Raw genomic sequence first — 15,613 nt, 5'->3', positions numbered from 1 at the left:
AAACAAAAATGTAAATGAAGATGTTCACTGCTCATTCATTTGTTTGCCAATTGCTGAAAAATGTTATTACTCAGCCACAACACAGCAAGATCCTGAATGTTAAATGTAAGTTTGATAGTGGACCTAACCATTGTTACACTAAACCAACACTCACAATATTGCTGTGCATTTCTCATTTTTCTACTGTATCACAAAAGAGTTGCCCAAGGTTAAAAGAAAAGACACCTTTATAGCATTATTTCAGTGGTTACTAAAATGTATGATTCATTGACATGAATTGAGCAAAACACAAAGACAACTACAGTATTGCAGTAAACTGTAATAATAACTGATTTCCAAGTGAAAAACACAACACATCAAATCAGTTATTTTCACAGAGCGACAAATGTCGTTTTTGTGCTGCTTTGACATCTGATAAAACAGATGTCAGGACCTGCTGGTTACAAACAATATGCATGTCTGTACTATAGCAACGTAAGTGACATATACTTCATTATCACAGGTTTAAATATGATTCAAAGTCTGTCTCACACCATCACCTTTCTACACATTCTTTCCCCTCTACTGCAACTGTATGATCATAATCATACAGTTCATGATTAATGATGATGAAGCAAAAGCGCCTCAGAAATAACCTTAAAAAATGCTTCAAACCTCTACAAAGTAATAAGACAAGCCAAGTGTCACACGGTCATTAAAACTCAATGTGTGCTTCCTTTGCTTCACATCTCAACTGAATGTCACCTTTTATTAGTGTGAGTTCAGTCACAAAATGTACAATAGTTGTAGTTATAAATGTACTGTGCTAGTTTGAAAACACTCCACCATAGCTTGTAAGAATACAGTAAGTCAGAAGAGAGTTAGCCGATAAGTTTACCGTCAAAGAGTCAAACTTTATCCGTTCATAAGTACATGGCATAAAAAATACATACAGGTAGAAAACAAAATAATTCATAACAGTGCAAATTATACAGTATCTCCCATATTGTTTTTACAAGAACAGAACTGTATTGAAGGAGGGGAAAGAGGTATGTGTAGTTCTAAAAAGGGGTATTACTAGGAAAGCTGGGAGAGCAGGGGGTACAGAAACAACCCAAAAAGCAATTTCTGTCAGCCCCTATGTGTATAGGTTCACAGAACTGAAGGGATGGGATATGGCTATAGTGTCAACATTCAGACAAACCTAAATGTCCACCAGGTCACTTGCACCTTGTCCAACCTATGGCGATCAGAGGACGCATTTTAATGCAAGTACAACTTGCATTAACATGCATACTGTAAGATCAGACTGGAGCTGGATAGAGCAAGTCCAGGTGTAAATGCATCCAAGCAGTTTTACACATCTGACCACCCAAACCAACAGGTGTTGTGTATTTGGCCACATCAGTGACAGTGTAAATGTGACGTACCTCCCCGTCCACATACAGTATCCTACAACCACTACACAAATGTAAAATAAAAGGTGTGAGCTAGTAATGAGCTAATGGTAAATAGTCTGAAGGGGACAAGGCAATTTATCCAACACTGTCAAGAGGATGTGACCGAGGATGCCTTTACAGTACATGTGATCTGCAATCTGCAATGTCATTTGAAATGTAATTTGTAAGAAATATCTTGGCACAATCTGGATATGAGATGCATGTTAAAGCTGAAATAAGTCAAATTTCTTTTGATAATATTGAATCAAATGACCCTGTGTAATATGAAAGTAGTGAGAAGTACTGGCGATTCCACTGACATTCAGCACCACAGTCTACTGCTATTACCAGCTCATTGTTAACATTAAAGACTGCTACAGTACCCCTCTGTTCCACGTAGGCTTTTCCTGGTGTACAACCAGGAAATGTCAAAGTGAAGCTTGTTGCGAGTGTGAAATGCCTGTAAAAACTTGTGTTTTTTTTTTTTTAAACAGTCATCACAATAGTCAGCATGGCCAGTTTATCAAAGAAGGCACGTGTAGTAACTTTCTATTGAAAGACTGGACAGGGAAGCCATAGACCAATTATTTGTTTACTAACATTTAGACTGGACGCACAGGGGATTGTTTCACGCAATCAATTTCCAACCTGTTGTTTTGGGGTGCGCTGGTTTCAGCACACCCCAACCCCCTCTTGTGTGTTGGCTAGTGAGGCGCGTCCTAGCGAGAGCTGATAGAATGGGTTTCATTGCGCGCATACTGGTTCTCATCAGTGTGACGTCGTCTGTTAAGGGGTCTATTAGTAGACTGGTTGTGTCTCAAACCAGTCTCTACTATTAGGTATTAAACTGCCCAGGGAGTATCTTCTAGATTGCCTCAAATCCAAAATCACTCCTGTAGACCGGAAGTTCCGCTCCCAAGAAAATTCACAGAACGCACCATAAAAGCCACTGAGCATCTTTGCTCACTACCAAGTAACATCTACACTTCTGCAAGTGGGATGCATTCGTTAGAGAGCTCCTGGACAGACATTAACCGCTTAAGCCATATTTCATACTTTGATGTACAATGGTGTTGTGTGGAGAAAATAGCAGATCTACAAGCTCACAACGCTTATAAGCTTGTAGAACGCAATTTTATTTTATGTATTTTATGTTTAAATGACATGCCCAAAATAGGTATGACTAGGTTGAAGGTGGTTAATGTACCACCTAAGATGAGTTTGCACTCGATTTAAAATGGGCAATGTGACCAGGAAGGTTGCCTTCAACGAGTGCACCCACATTTTATGGAGCAGAGTAAAATGGAAGATGAAAACGAAAGACGGTACTACATTTTCAAATGTAGGTGTTATAGCTAAATATAAACCGTAGTTTATTTTTCGGGATTTACACTAAACCTAACTGGGTGAGCTATCCAATTGTTGATGCTACGTCATTATCAGGTGCTGTCTTGGGATCCTGTCACACGTCACCGACTCATCAGTGTCCCAAAGTTCAATGACTCAGTAACCTAATCAATGCCCGAAAATTCAATTCACTGTACATGACTCACTACCTACGGAAATAGTGTTGTTTACTTACTGCCCTCTAGCAGCCAGAAATCGCTTATTACAGCTTTAGTATCAGGTGAAATTGGGGCTGACAGAAAAAGGCTTGTAGGTTGAATGGAATCAGGGTTACGGGAAGCGCAGCAACGGATAGGTGGAGAAGAGAGAGAACAGGGGGAGAAGAAAGGGTACAGATGGTCTTTGGGGAGTGGTCAGGGGTCTGGAGATCGGTCCTCATGTTCTCCTGGTCCGAGAATGCTGGATCAGCCACTGTAGTGTGATGTCTAACACACACACACACACACACACACACACACACACACACACACACACACACACACACACACACACACACACACACACACACACACACATTTACAACATAAACGTTTATACCTCTTCATGTAGTGTTTACTATTTGTTCATTTGTTCACCTTAACGCACCATACAGAGTTTTATCATTTTAGAAAATTTGGAAGCAACTGAAAGTAATGTTGTGAATGAAGTTGAGCAGGCATTGCTTCATGTTAATGTGGACAGCCGAACTCACCAATGTTGTCTTTCTCCTTACAGGAGATAGAGTAACAGCAAATCTCTCTGTCCTGGATAGCTGACAAATTCCTGGAGGAGAGGAGAGGAGATACAGTAAGAGAAGGAAAGGGCAGAAAGATAAGATGAGAAGATAATAAGTGAATCGTATTATACAGATGTCTAATCAGGGGCTAGTTGAACCCGGGACATAGAGTTAATGTATTGACCTACCTGTTAGGATAGAAAAAGCAGCAATATGAATGGTCCCAAGGAACAGGATTAGGAAGCCCTACTCAAAGTCACTGTAAATGAAAATAAATAACTAGGACATTTGAAATAATATTCATTGTACTTACATGCGCTCAATTAGTTCCTTCTCATCCAAGGCACCGGAAATGTCTCGCTTGTTCCCTAACACCAGTACCTGGGGTGAGGAGAGGACCCACGTGTTACAAAACTCATCAGCGTCAGTTTAAAGGAGGTAAAGAGCATTTGACTATACATGCATTAGCGTGGACACACACACATTTTTTGTCACTTCTATTTGATGATCTCATCTCAAATCCATCACCCTCCTGTGCCTGTCCCCTCTCAGTCGGACTTTTACAACCCTGTCTCCCAGCAAAGCATTAACCTTGAATATCTCTTTAGTAACCCCCCCCCCCACACACACACACACCACCTCCATATGTCTCTCTTTCTCCAATAAATCATTAGGTGCAAGCCTTCTTGTCTTCACTCACATACATTCATTATTCATGTCTGGGCTTAGCCTGTGGAATGACTGCATGACAAAGTGTGTGTGTGTGTGTGTGTGTGTGTGTGTGTGTGTGTGTGTGTGTGTGTGTGTGTGTGTGTGTGTGTGTGTGTGTGTGTGTGTGTGTGTGTGTGTGTGTGTGTGTGTGTGTGTGTGTGTGTGTGTGTGTGTGTGTGTGTGTGTGTGTGTGTGTGTGTGTGTTCTTTAATCTTTTGCATTTTTGTTCTGGTCTGTACTGGTATACTTTTTAATTGTGGTTGAAAGAGTTTTTTTTTTAAAGGAGAGGGGGTTCCCCCGCCTGAAAATGTCTAATTCAAGTGGCAAATTTGTAGTATTATGATTACTATGATGCAATATATCAACAGCAAACACATAATTGTGAATTGTGGGTCCGAGTCTTGAATCATGACCTTTGCTGCATGTCATCCCTTCTCTCTAGTCTCTGTTTCCTGTCTCCCTCTACCAATACAACAGAATACCCAGGGGGCAAAGGGGGGTATGCTGCATTTGCTCTGCTATAAAAGGTTGGCCACCAGAAATAATATCTATGACCCCGTAGGATCACAACCTATATGGACAACCCGGTCAATTTTTTGCTGGAAATCCAATATGGCCGCCTCAATATTGGCCCCTATCAGTACCCAGGGGCAAAGGGGGGTATGCTGCATTTGCCCTGCCATAAAAGGTTGGCCACCAGAAATAATATCTATGACCCAGTAGGATCACAACCTATATGGACAACCCGGTCAACTTGCTGCTGGAAATCCAATATGGCCGCCTCAATATTGGCCCCTATCAGAAAATAGCTTTGGCAATAACTTTTGAACCAGATGGGCTAGAAATATAAACATGGTGCCTATTTCATGGTTTCAGAGCATGAGAAACTCAATGGAATACTTATCTTTATGATTGGGTGTGTCTGGACCTTTAATTTGCATAATTCCAAGATGGACGCCACGCGAAAATGATTTTTACTATGACTTTTACAGTGACAGCTTACTGTTATGGCAAAAAGTCTGCTTTTTAAGCAATATGAACACATTTGGTCAGTTTGAGCTTTCATTTCTATTTTGTCAATATGGCTGCAGTCATAAATAATGTATGGTATTACATTTCCCCCCAGATTTATTGATTTATAGATCTATAGTTGTGGGGATGATTGCAGAGAAAAATCGGAGAAAAAGCCCACAATGTATCTTATGTATCATTTTAATAAACTAAATGCAATATAAACATACACATGCACACTCCAAGACTTGCCAAAAACTTCAACTTTAGGGCTATACAAATTAACATAGTGGTATGCATTCTAGTACCATAATATAAAATATAGACTACTTAGTGACAAATAGAGTAAAGGCAGAGTTGAGGTGGCCTACAAAAGGTTCATTTTGACCTCTATGGTGCTGTCTTGCCTGCTTCTAAAGCTAATGATACTATGGTACAATGCTATTCACTGTCACTGTTGTCATGTGTTGCACTGATCCTGCTGCATCGTGTCTCCAGTACCTGGCAACGGCATCCTAAGTAGCATGGAATTGCCTTCTTTGCACAGGAACAGAGGCATGATATTGCCTTGTTCATTGACAAAGGCAAGGCTGGCTCGGTAGATGCAAGGGGGACTGCATTGCTAGCACTGAGAGACCATCCATACTCTGTGAAAGAAGGAATATCCGGCTTGGCGATATGTGCACATTTATCTATTATGGTTGCTAGAACAGCTCTTTTCAGGTGCAGGTCAAAGGCATTCTCTGTCGGGGGCAGCAACTTTAAGAGGGTTGATCTATTATTGAGGAACTTGTACACTCTAAGCTTACTCAGGTCAAAATCCTCCGGGTGGTCCGCTTTGTATATACAGCAATTGTGAGGTCTCGTGCCTGATTGATGACGTCATATGAGAGGGAATCAGAAGAGTTTTCACCAAACTCCTCAAGTGCAGGGAGATCCAGACGCATGCTGGCCCTGAACCATGCCTTCTTCCCAGTGAAGAAGGGATAGCTGGTGGTATCTCTGCCACTTAAACTATGGATAAAGGGCAGGGCACGACACTGTGCAAGCCCCAGTGCTGATACAATTTGATGGATAGGAAGGTATGAATTTTGCTCTGTTCTCACCCACAGCTCTGGAAGGCATCTGAGATGGGTTGCTGCATAGTAAAGGCACATGATGATGATGTCTGTGTCATTGGCATGGATGACAACTCTGTCAACTTTGTCATTCTGGACACTGTACAGGGTGTGGAGTATTATTCTTGTATCAGCTTTCTGTTGTGTGGATTCTAGTGCAGGGACATCTTCAATAGACCCCTCCTTGATCATCACACTCCTTGTCTCTTCTTTAAACCACCCACCCAGGTAAAGATGTGTTGGACCAAGGGCCGACTTAAGTTTCTCATTTTCACACCATTCGTCACAGAGGAAACTCAAACTGGAGCTGTGTAACGCATACTGACTTCATATTCTTTGGTAGGTTTTGGTCGAGCATATCTGTGTTCTTGCTCAGCTGTCTTAAGACTAGGTCCACTGTACCGGTCACAACAGAAGTGAATGATCTCTGTGCCAGCAGGCACATCATTCAACAGCAGACGTTGGTATCGTTCAGCGATTATTCCAAATGCTTCACCTTTCAGGAACGACCAATGGCGTATGGGATACATGGCAATGGCATCAATAACTACTGCTGTTTTTCTGTCTTCTGTAGGCAGGTCAGGGATGCATGCAACTTTGGTCTCCTCTTTCAGGACCTTCACAAGGCTTGCCTTGGTACCTGTTTTCATCCTGCCATCTTCCTGGAAGAGGGAAGGGGGGAAGCCACTGCACTCGTGGTTGCCTATAAAGTCAACAAGGTTGAGTTCTCCACCACTGGCTATGATTTGGGTCATGCGCAGGAGGGCAGTAATTTCATTGCTCTTGCCAGGTGCTGAGGTTTTCCCCTGAGATTTTGTGTTTTGAGTGTGGGAAGTGTTAAGCTTCATTATGCTTGTCTTCTTCTGTTTACTGGACAATGACTCACACAGTGCCTTCAGACCCAGTTCTTTCACACTCATCAAGTGGTCCTTGACTGTGGAATCAGCACACTGTCCTGTAGATATGTTGATCATGGATGATGTGCTCACTGTAAATGGGTTAGTCTCCACTTCTGCCATGACCTTGACTACCATCTCTGCATCCCGGATTACACGACTCTGACCAGACTCATGGTGTGGGTTGGAGGAGTGGAGGTGGAGCATAGACTTGAGCTCTGCAGAGACAGCTGCAGTGAGTGGTTTTGTGTAGACCCATTTTGTCCTGGCAGCAGGGCTGAGTGTAATGCCATCCAGACTGCTTGCTTCCTTGGCATCGGCATTATAGGTCTGCTCCAGTAGCATGTCAAGAGAAACACTGTTGTGGCTGCCATCTGCTCGTCTGCCAACAAATACACCTGCCATCAGTGCTTCATGTACCTCTGAAGCTGTTTCTGGTAGTTTCTTCATCTCAGCCAAATACAGAGGTAAAGATTGCTGCCCGTATTTGTAGTGGCCTGCTGCAGTGAGGTAGGGTAGCATTCTTGCTGATTCACAGAGATGTCCTGTCCAGTCACCTTCCCGATCGTAGTAGATAAACCTTTGGAGAAGATCTGACATCTCCAGGAAGGTTGCCCAGAGGACTGCAGTTGGTTGCCCATTCAATGATTCCTGAAAAAGCAGCAGCTGCTCTCTTAGGACTGCCATCTCTGTTGCCATAAGAGTCAGCTGTCACTGTAAAAGTCATAGTAAAACTAATTTTCGCGTGGCGTCCATCTTGGTAATATGCAAATTAAAGGTCCGGACGCACCCAATCATAAAGATAAGTATTCCATTGAGTTTCTCATGCTCTGAAACCATGAAATAGACACCAAGTTTTTATTTCTAGCCCATCTGGTTCAAAAGTTATTGCCAAAGCTATTTTCTGATAGGGGCCAATATTGAGGCGGCCATATTGGATATCCAGCAGCAAGTTGACCGGGTTGTCCATAAAGGTTGTGATCCTACTGGGTCATAGATATTATTTCTGGTGGCCAACCTTTTAGGGCAGGGAAAATGCAGCATACCCCCCTTTGCCCCTGGGTACTGATAGGGGCCAATATTGAGGCGGCCATATTGGATTTCCAGCAAAAAATTGACCGGGTTGTCCATATAGGTTGTGATCCTACGGGGTCATAGATATTATTTCTGGTGGCCAACCTTTTATAGCAGGGCAAATGCAGCATTCCAAAAAAAAGGGGGTTTTGCCCCCTGGGTAGAAGATGCATCAACAAACATCTAAACTAATTCCAATGCTTAGTAATACTTCAGGTGAGGTTATTGGAACAACCAATGAAGTGTAAATGAGGAGGACTTACTGGAATGCCCTGAAGCTGGGGCTTGTCTAGAAGGTTGTGTAGCTCATTCTTGGAGGCCTCAATCTTCTCTGGGTCTGCTGCATCAACCATGTACCTGGGAAATTAAGTGAGACTTAGTTAATCAGAGAGAGAGAGAGAGAGACAACCTCATATGACAATATGAATAAAGTTGTTACAGGTTTTTGCATCAGCCTCCAGGAACCATTTAATGTCACAGATGTCATAATGCCATCTTTATGTTTCCTAACATGGTTATAATATCATGAAACATGTTAGTGGGTAATGTAGGGTAATTCCAGTCAGGGAATTGGAAGGTTGCTAGTTCGACCTTCGGCTCACCCAGTCTATGTGTCTGAGTGTCCCTGAGCAAGACACACCCCTAACTGCTCCCCAGGCGCCATATTAATGGCATCCTCTGCTCCTAATAGTTAGGATGGGTAAATGCAGAGGACAAATTCTGCGTACTTTGGCAAATAGGCAACACAATTATTATTATTATTATTAGATAATAATAATTTCAGAAGTATTTCAGAAAACTTAGGTCAGGATTTAGAAGGCGTTTTTAGAATCTGCCTCAGGTCTAAATGGGTTAAAAGAACAGAAAGATGAGGGAAATGCTGCAATGTGTCCTACCCACAAGGTGCTATTTTAGGCTTAGGGCTTTGGCTTGTGGCTAATTTATACTTTGTTGTTGTATGACCACATTTTCAACTGTGTTGCAGTTGAAAAGCTGCTATTCTTAGCAGGGAGCGACACGGTCATAAGACAAAACAGAAATTAGGCATTAGACAAAGACAACATTAGGCATATCATGATGAGGGATTTGGTTATGCTTACAGGTTAGTGTGTGTATGTGTATGTGTATGTGTGTCCACTCACACAATGGCACTGACTCCTCGACAGTATCTCTCCCACATACTCCTGAATCGAGGCTGACCACCTATATCCCACAGCTGCAACAACAAAAATGTCATCATCGTAAAACATACTCTCCACAATATCTCCTCTCCCCCTGGAGATTAGGGGTGCAGTACCTTATAAAAGACTATGAATACTAAAGTATAATGTATAATACTAATATTAACTAACCCACCTCTACAGCCAGTAAATAACTTACAGCACAGAGATGTACAGTATATAACAGTAAAAATATATATACTGTATATACTTATAAGTAATAGTATATACTGAAATAAATCTTAGGTATCATTAATACCAAGACTGTTTTTTAATTAGGTGAGCAAAAATGTTATATTTTGAACATCAGACAAAGAAAAGGTGTCACATTAGTCATTGTGCTATGCTATCCAAGAGTAGGTTTAAAGGAGGAGTTCACCCAAAAAATGACTTATTTTCTATCAATTGCACACCCTATGAAGCCTTGAATCCATGGATTCTTTTTTGTTTTTGTGGCATTCCTAAGCTAATACTTTGATTCCCGTCTCCTACTGGCTAATGTATCCGGTAGGAGACACAAAGTAGATTATTTGTGTCTCCTACCGGAAATACACACGGTCATCAAATTATTGTCTTAGGAATGCCACAAAAACAAAAATAAATCCATGAAAACAAGGCTTCATGGAGTGTGTAATTGATACAAAATAAGTACTTTTTTGGGTGAACCTCTCCTTTAACTAAATTGTAAAATAACATGCAATTCATTTAAGCATTTTAATGATCAAGAATCAAGAAGAATTAAGATGGTTTTATTTGTCACTAACTTATACGAGTACAAGCAGCAAAATAGTGTTGGGAAAAAGTGTGCAACTTCCAAACTTAATAATATATTAAGGATGTGGCAGTACATAGGCTGGTGCCTTTAACGCCTTTAACTAACCTTTATGGTAACATTTCCTTTTGTGATCTTCCTCATGTTGAAACCCACCGTGGGAATCATGTCTTCACTGAACTGACCTGACTGGATAACAACAACAAAATAATATACAAGGTGTTACAGCTGCAATTATACAGGGTTCGATTTGTAAAAAAAGAAACCCACCTACCAGTGACATCATTGATGGAGAAGCCATTGTTCTCGTGTAAAATCTCTCTCTCTCTCTCTCTCTCTCTCTCTCTCTCTCTCTCTCTCTCTCTCTCTCTCTCTCTCTCTCTCTCTCTCTCTCTCTCTCTCTCTCTCTCTCTCTCTCTCTCTCTCTCTCTCTCTCTCTCTCTCTCTCTCTCTCTCTCTCTCTCTCTCTCTCTCTCTCTCTCTCTCTCTCTCTCTCTCTCTCTCTCTCTCTCTCTCTCTCTCTCTCTCTCTCTCTCTCTGTCTCTCACGACCATCACCCATTTTCAACCTATCTTCTTATAATTGGTCCTCACTAATGCTCATGATAATATGGTAAAAAAAAATCTACTCTGTCTATCAGCGAGATTTCATTTTCTAAATGTTATTAACGCGAGAACAATGGTTGCTATTATAGCATGCTAACTTTCCAGGAATATAAAGTCTGCAGTTTCTATAAGCGTCCGCATCGATGATGTCACTGGTAGGCGAGGCGGGTTTCTGAACTGTCCACAGTCCTCCTCTGACGCACAGACTGAGAAGACAAAAATAGTACCATGAGCATTAGTGAGTACCAATTATATGAAGATAGGTTGAAGATGGGTGACGTGGTCCTTTTAGCCCTATATAGTTAAACAACAATTCAAAAAAAAGCTAACAATGCGTCGTATCGTGACGAGTTATGAGCTTGTAGATGTTAGATGTGAGCTTTTAGGGGTTGGTATCAAAGTCAGAGGACTGGATTTCCTCCCCATCTCCCCAGCTTATCGAACCCCCCAATTACCTCTCTGTCGTGAGAGTACATAAAACTTAAGGCTTGTAGCTTTAAAGACCAGAGATTGAAGATAACCCAAAACATTGTCTGGAAGTGACCACGTTGGTAATTGGCCAAATTAATAAATCACTGTTACAGTCTCAAAGGGCTTTATAGAGCAACATTTAACAAGGGAAACAAATAAAACCCTGGGGGGAAAAAAGGGTTCCACTAGGTTGTTGTACCGACTGTTCAGGTTACCCCTGGCAGGAGGAGTAGTGACGGGCTTGCTACGTCCTCCCGGTGGGGGCTCCTTACTGGCAGTTGAGCAGCTAGGTACAACAGCAGTGACAAGTTCAACACAAAAGTGTGTGAGAGGAATTCATTGGCATAACGACTAAATTGGGAAGAGGGGGAAAGAAAGAACAAAGCTATAAAATTCCCATGAATTTAAAAGTAACAAATTATACATAGTAGCCTGTATTGATAATAAATAAAACACAATGATGTCAAGAGTTCACATGACAATGACAACACAGATCACTTGAGGACACACTTCCACGGCCAAGAGTGGGGGGGAGCACAGGCTGTCTACAAAAGGCCCTTTTTAATACTGACTTCAACATGTCTCAGTGTTGAACTGCGTCCAAGATTAGCAACTGACATTATGTGTATAATACGCCTGACTGTGTGTCAGATTATATTTTACACCTGACTTTAAAAAGGAAAAAGAACAAAGAAACAAACATTAAAATCAGATTGCTCTTTCTGAAGCAAAAGGCCAGATGACAGTTGATGACAGGCCCAAATAGCGTGAATGCCACCCAAAAGAGTGTCATGCTTCATTCATTTCATCAGTGGCTCCATTACTGGCCAGCGGCCAAAGTCTTCTTGACAAACACCTGGAACGTTCTAGTCACATGACTAACATAGCATCCATAACTGTAGGCTATCCCACAGAAAATATGACACCATGACATATCACGTGACATGGCATCTTTAGTCACATGAGTTGACGAAAAGACAAATTTGCATAATTGCAGTGTCCATGGATGTTGAATTCTCGTTTGGTCACCTTCACCTACAGTTCCAGACCATCCCCTGCTAAATGATTGATAGTTAGGAAACCAAATGGACCCTAAAGGTCTGTAACTTTGAGAGTGTACAAATGGAACCACGAGCCAGTGGGCCTCATTTGGTTCCATTTGTACACTCTCAGAGTTAAAATAACTGAGGATTTTACAGTGGGGGTCCTAGAGATAATTGTATCAAATGGGGGCTAGTGGCTTACAAATGCATATCAAACTGGGGTCCTTGAAATGAAAATGAAAACTTAAACCCCAGCATCCTTATTGTGGGGAACAGAGAAGACACTAAATAGGGACTCCGGTCAACCATATGGGGTTGAAGTAGTTAATAAACACATCACTGATCAGAGCCAGCAAAGTCAAATGAGGACACAGCTTCACTTTTCATGAAACCACCACCACATGGCCATCCATGTATTCTAGTTGTAGGTCTTTATTAATTATTAAGTATATGCTTTTAACTACTGCCAACAACAACAATGGAAAATCAAATCTTCACAGCAACCACTTCACTTCAGGACATCTGTCTAAAACGGACGTCATCATTATTCGTGATGTCATTATTGTTGCAGCCAATTTGATGATTTTAATATTTGTATATGAAGGTGCTGTGATATTGTGATGGTGCTGTGATTCTATACTGATTGACCTGGGCATAGGCGGGGACTCAGCCAATTTCAGGGTACAGCCTACTATTTTATGATGTCACAGGTGCACAGCATTAGGGATTGGGATTCAGACCAGAGGGAAGCCACACAGTTTTTCAACCGTGCGTGTTTTTGTTTTGAGTTATTTTCAGTTTATTTCTTTATCACAGTTAGTTGTTTAGTTACAGTTAAACACCCGGCTTTTGTTTTGCTGTCATTCATCCTGCAATCTAAATAAACATCCTTAAATGCACTCAAGAGAAGACCTGATTTACTTTAAACACCACGCGTCTGGAAAAGCTTCACACCATCCCTCAGTGGCAATTATTTGTGGTTAGTTTGCCACTACAATTATGAAGTAGTCACTAGTCACAGTCATGTGTAGCTCCAATCAGAACCTCTCCCTCCACTGTATAGCTCCAAGATGAGGTCCCACTGCGTAAGGTGCCGGCAGAGTACGACACCGGCAAACGGCGGCCAATATTGTTGATTCTGACCCTTTTCCGCACATCGTATTTAAAAAGTAAAGGTATTCCGCCATGCTCTTAGATGTTTTACATTTTAGCGGTCAAGACAATCTAAGCGACGGGTCGAAACCAGCGTTTAAATTGCGTTTTTAATCAGCCTCTGGCCAGTCAACCCCCGTTCGCATAAGCAGTACTGCTCCCGTTAAGGTTGCATTGGGAAAACATGCCACAGGCTGACTAAAAAGGCAATTTAAACGCTTGTTTAAACCCGTAATTTAAAATGTCTTTACCGCTAAAATGTAAAACATCTGAGAGCAGGGGGGATACCTTTACTTTTTGGATACGATGTGCGGAAAAGGGTAAGAATCAACAATGTTGGCCAATATTCGCCGGTGTCGCACTCTGCCGGCACCCAACGCTATTGCGTAGGGACTAGGGAGGTTCCAAATGGGGCTAGATCATGTGGTGTGAGTGGGTACACACATCCTTAAAACACCCTAGAATGCTCTTCAATGTCGTTTAAGCCTATTCAGTCGCTAACATACTGTTCGCTTGTAGATCACTACTATTGGCAAGCGACACCATCGTACTGCTGAGTGTAAATGTCATTTATTTTTGGGGCGGAGCGCTGTGTCTGGAATCACAAGACCGCTCCTGTCTGTCGGTGTGGCAATAATAATAAATATGATCCCGAGAGAAAATGACCGAAAATTACCGCGATCACGTTGACAAAGGTGGTCTTCCCGGAGTACTGCAGCCCGACCAGCGTCAGCTCCATCTCCTCCTTCCAGAACAGGGCTTTAAACCAGTCCAGCAGCTTGCTAAACAAGGCGATCATCTTGACTGACCCCGGTTGTGGACGTAGATCAGCTGACTGTCTCCTCCGTGATGGTGATGATGATGGTGATATTGGGGACAATGTGAAGATGCAGGTTCAGCTTTTCACCGATCAGGCGGGTTCTGCTGCTGATGGTTTATCTTCTTTAAACCTTTGATAAATAAATACCTGAACACCTTTTAGTGCGAGGTTGTTGGCTGCTGTCCGTTGACTGGTCTTCATTGGGTGGGGTTGACATCCATGTACAGCTGATCACAAACAATGCATGAGCCGTACGGCGGTCAAAGGTAGAGTGGTGGACTGCATCCCATAGCTCGGAAGGAGCCCTTCTCCCCTGTTTGGCTGGAGTGCTGTGTAGGCAACATGCAGCCACTAGATGTCGCTACACCTCCTCTCCACATAACTGGTTTTAGCTTATACTTACTTCTATGGCTTGCTTGTCACTACACCTCCCCTCTCCACATTACTGGTTTGAGTTTATCTATGGCTTTAAAGGTATAATTGGTTTATTTCACAGCTGGTTTACACATACATTATCCATCCATATGTTTTCGCAAGTAAACAGGAGTTAGCGTGCATTAATTGCATGGATAGCTGGCACTGGCTCCCACTTATCACAGGGGGAGGGCTGTCTTGTCAAGTAGTTGCTGTCCACGTTGTATATTTATAGATTGGTAAATGTTTCATCCTCGAAATGTTTGATGTTATAAATTAACGTCAAGGAGTGTAAGGAGTAGCTCACCCAAAAATGGCTCATTTTCTATCAATTACACACCCTATGATGAAGCCATGAATTGATGGAGATTTAGTTGTTTTTGTCGCATTAAGCCAATAATTTGATGACCGGCTCAGGAATGCGACAAAAAAACAAAATATCTCCATGAATTCAAGGCCTCATGGGGCGTGTAATTGATAGAAAATAAGTATTTTTTGGGGTGAACTACTCGTTTAACATCAAATTGTTCTGTCACGGTTTGCTTGCTGCTGTGTTTACCTAACCTGACCCTGCCAGAGGTGGCGGTATTGAGTAACCAGGTTCCTCAATGTGTGGAGCAAGCTGTTTGGATCTGGTAGCGTCAGGTTAGTGTTTACCTACCTAACGGTGGAAGTCAGTCACCGGTTGCCTAGACAACCATCTAGCCAATCACAGTGCGACAGCACACCCCAGAATATGGGATTCGAGACTGCTGTCAAATGTTTA

General features: G+C 42.0%; 1 protein-coding gene across 2 annotated transcripts; it reads right to left on the bottom strand.

Annotated features, from left to right (window-relative positions):
- Positions 1 to 241: 241 nt before the first annotated feature.
- On the bottom strand, positions 242 to 14,899 carry arl8a (ADP-ribosylation factor-like 8A; the record flags this gene model as incomplete). Of its 2 annotated transcripts, XM_084062397.1 has the most annotated exons (7): positions 14,290 to 14,884; positions 10,451 to 10,531; positions 9,493 to 9,566; positions 8,614 to 8,707; positions 3,854 to 3,921; positions 3,517 to 3,587; positions 242 to 3,250 (listed from the first exon to the last, which is right to left on the bottom strand). In XM_084062397.1, exons 1-7 carry the CDS (start codon positions 14,410 to 14,412, stop codon positions 3,201 to 3,203), a joined length of 561 nt encoding a protein of 186 aa, XP_083918523.1. In that variant the 5' UTR covers positions 14,413 to 14,884. The 2 variants fall into 2 exon arrangements, with proteins under 2 accessions (XP_083918523.1, XP_083918524.1); XM_084062398.1 differs by lacking the exons at positions 242 to 3,250; positions 3,854 to 3,921 and having other exon boundaries at positions 3,534 to 3,587; positions 14,290 to 14,899.
- Positions 14,900 to 15,613: the final 714 nt, after the last annotated feature.

This window comes from Gymnoscopelus microlampas (assembly GCF_963454915.1).
Source record: "Gymnoscopelus microlampas genome assembly, chromosome: 7".
NCBI classification, from domain to species: Eukaryota; Metazoa; Chordata; class Actinopteri; order Myctophiformes; family Myctophidae; genus Gymnoscopelus; species Gymnoscopelus microlampas.
Note: the sequence above shows the minus strand (reverse complement) of the source record. Positions and strands in the feature narration are given on the sequence as shown.